Source organism: Cynoglossus semilaevis, chromosome 10 (genome assembly GCF_000523025.1).
Source record: "Cynoglossus semilaevis isolate Cse_v1.0 chromosome 10, Cse_v1.0, whole genome shotgun sequence".
Lineage (NCBI taxonomy): Eukaryota > Metazoa > Chordata > Actinopteri > Pleuronectiformes > Cynoglossidae > Cynoglossus > Cynoglossus semilaevis.
Genome location: NC_024316.1, coordinates 15,762,280 through 15,765,806, shown reverse-complemented (window position 1 = coordinate 15,765,806; position 3,527 = coordinate 15,762,280). Strand labels below are relative to the sequence as shown.

General features: G+C 47.3%; 1 protein-coding gene across 1 annotated transcript in view; it reads right to left on the bottom strand.

The window, feature by feature from the left end:
* Positions 1–3,527, bottom strand: part of plxna2 (plexin A2) — a 173,056-nt gene that overhangs the window by 65,171 nt on the left and 104,358 nt on the right. Inside the window, exon 5 of the mRNA XM_008319093.3 lies at positions 1,649–1,749. Within this exon, the coding sequence (XP_008317315.1) occupies positions 1,649–1,749 (101 nt within the window). The remainder of the gene's footprint in view (positions 1–1,648; positions 1,750–3,527) is intronic.

The following is a 3,527-nucleotide window of genomic DNA, read 5'->3' as shown; positions in this document are numbered from 1 at the left end:
GGTTTGGACAGACGTTAAATCTGGTCTAAAAGATTGACATAAATGTTTGTTCTGTAGCAGCAGCCGAGTGAGTGATGAAATATAAAAGTACCAGAGGAACTCACTCGGCCACTTCACTTCTTCAGGGTTGTTTTCAGCGTTGACTCCTTTTACACCTGCATCCACACGAACATCAGCCGCAGTGATTCAAGAGGAGTTAAATTATGAATCAGTTCCCCGCGGTGGGACAAATAAAGGTTATATCGAAACGAGACGTCTTTAACTGTCTCAACAAAAACTTCACCAGTTCCCTGAGGGAAGAAGAAAATAGAACCTGAACCAAGTGAACCCTGGGCCACAGATCGACCTCTCCACCACCGCCGATTTCTGCTAAAGATCTTTTCCAGTAGATGTTGCTGCTGCTGAGACTAAAACTCTGAGTATGTTCTTTAATGTCCAGGTCCTGACTTTCTGTAATAGCTCTGTGCACCCCCTAGGGGCACACTGCCCACGTTGGGAGCTAGTGCATTATTGCAGAACAGAACAAGGCGAGGAAAGTGATCGTTCTCTCTCCGTCCAGTAAGTTCTTGGTTCTAACACAGTCAGGTTTGACAGAGGTCCTGCCACACTCACTGCGGGGTCGTGGCAGAAAAAGGGCGATTAGGACCAGGCACAGGTGGCAGGAGGGTGCTGAGGGTTGGGGGAACAGATGGCTGATCTGACATGAATCAGGGCGCTGACCTTTTCTCCCCTCAGTATACGAGTACAGGTCCACACCGGTGTTTAAGAGCGCGTACGTGGAGACGTCAGTGACGCACCGTCGTCACACTCCACAAACGACCTTTCTCTCTGTTACCGATTCCATTTTCCCAGCCGGTCCCTTCTATCCTGCACCACATCTACACGGGAGCACGTGATTAACAGTGTAGCACGGAGGCTAATGTTGTGGTAAACGATCTCCGTGTGAAGGCATGTAGGCCGCGGAGACCGCCGCCCGTCAGCCAGCCCTCGCCGCACCTCCACAGATGCATGCGGAATTACCTCGTCGCTAGGCAATTATTTGTGCTGTCCCGGCTTTGGAGTGATGTAAATTACTTTAAGTGCACTTTGCAGGGGCCGCCATCATGATAATGATGATGATGATTGTGGCTGCGCGCAGACACACATAAATATTCAGCTTTACCTTTAAAGAGAACGTCTGCATTCAGGAGGAGGCCTTTAGTTAAAAAAAAAGACACACTAAAAAAAGAAAAAGAAAGAAAATGAAAAAAAAAGCTCAAAACAAAGAGGCGAAGAGTAAAATGTGCCACTTTCTCCACCTAAGAATACTCTGACTTCCATTTGATCAAAGTACCATCGTTTCAGCTCCAGTTCCAAGCGAATACTTGTCATAAGTGAATATTGTGCATAATATAAAAATGTTCTTTTTCTATGAGCTTCTATTGTACCCTACCTGCCGAGCCAATGCACTGCTGCAGTGACTACTAAGCACCAGCAGGTGTCACTGGTGGCGTCCTCACATGTGCTTTATTTTTATGGCCACTTTTGTTACAGAAGCAGGTTAAGTAAACACACATGCGCACACAGGACAAAACAATGAGTTTACTGGTGGGGGGGGTGACACGGGGTGACACACAAACTGTATGAAAGGACCTCATAGGAAACTCACATGTTGTGCAGGACACACCAGCCACAGTGCGGGTCTCCAGAGCTGAGACACTCCCCGCAGGTTCCATACTGTTCACAGGACTCGATGGGAACCTGGGTGACCTGAAATCACAGGGAAATCCTGGTCATAAAAACAGGAACGTGTAAAGAAACTCAAAGTAAAAGTCCATTCTTAGTCCATTCAAAAAAAAGAAAAAAAATCGAAATCTAAAAATCACATTCAGCCACAAAATAAATCACACGACATCATTTGCCTCGACCCCGTCCGTCAGCAGGGGGCACGGGGAGGGGGCATCACAACTGGCAACTGTTGGCTTTAAGTAAAAGCAGTGAAGCAGCAGTGAAGCAGCTGGGATCAGTTGGTCGGAGAAAGCTGTTGCCATCTGTGTCCGTCAATGGGCTTTTGTTTTCACACCAGTCCACGGAGGTGAAGTGTGTGAAAACACACCTGTACTGACCAGAGGCTCCCCTCTGACATTTGCTGCTCACAGCTGTGTAATCTGAGTAATTAGCTCCTTTGAATGACACTGATATGATGAAGAGTAGAGTAGAGCAGCAGAGCTGAGTGATCCACTCTGGCCCAGAGCCCACGTCTATGAAACAGAGATTAAAACAAAACAAAACAAAACAAAATTCTGATGAAATCAGTTTGGAGCGACATCACTGTGAGCCTTAAATGTAATTAGAGAAGAGATTTCTTTCTGTTTCTGCAGGGAAGAAAAGTCTCAACATTTTCAGCAGAGAAATTTTGGAGCACGTTGACTGACGCTGACAGACTGTTTAAATCACATTATACCCTGTTTTAAATCACAGAACCACAGTCTCGCTGTGAAAGTGTGTAGGAGTGAAGAAGACAATATATGAAAGAAACGGCGGGAATATAAAAGTTTGTAGTTTTTTTTTTTTTTAGTCATTAAAAGTTTGATATTTTATATCTAAATTTATATCATTTTAAAAACACACTGTGGTGGACCTAAAGCCACTGGAGCCGACACTAAATTGTAGTCGTCTGGAGAAGAAAACTCTGGTATGTCTGCTGACTTCCTCTTCTCCTTCCTGCTGCTAGCTGAAGGGGTCGCCAGAGCGGATCATCTGTCTCGGAGCTCACCTTATTCCCCCGTCTCCTCTACTGTTACACCAACCTTCTCCATGTCCTCTTTTACAACATCCATGCATCTCTCTGGGGTCTTCCTCCTTCCCTCCCTCCTGGCAGCTCCTTCTCCAACACTCTCTGTCCCATATATCCAGTTAACAGCTAACTCCACCTCACATCTCCAACTTTAGCTCCAACCTGCACAACCTCATCTGTTTCCCATTAAACAGAACACGTCTATTGTGCCCGCTCTTCGCCTTCTTCTTCCTCCTCCTCTCCATCTCCATCCCTAACATCCACATCACTCCAACTGTGTCTCCAAACTCCTCCACCTGAACGGTCCTTCTGATTGGCTAATTTCTAATCCTGTCCTTGGTGGTCACTCCCAGTGGAAATCTCGTCATCGTCACGTCTTTTTGGACAGAGCCACCGTCTGGGGAAGCACACATCATAGCAGGTCTCACCGCTGTCTTATAAACCTGACTCTCTTCTCTGTCAAAATCCACTCTGTCTGCCTTGTTTGTCAAATGTAAACAAACGGAGCTGACTCTCAAATGTGTGACTCAACAGACGTCGTCCCAGCCTCACCCCCTCTGTCAGTGGAGTGTGTTCCTAAATCTAACTGTGTGTGTGTCTTCATGTCTGTCTGCGCCGTCACATGGTCCTCAGTCTGTTTGGTCTGAAGGATCTGGAGATCAGCGCGTGTGTGTGCAGACGTCTTAGAGGGAAGTCCCGTGGGGGGGGGGGGGGGGGCCCCCCCCCGGCCCCCGCCCCCCCCCCGGGGCGG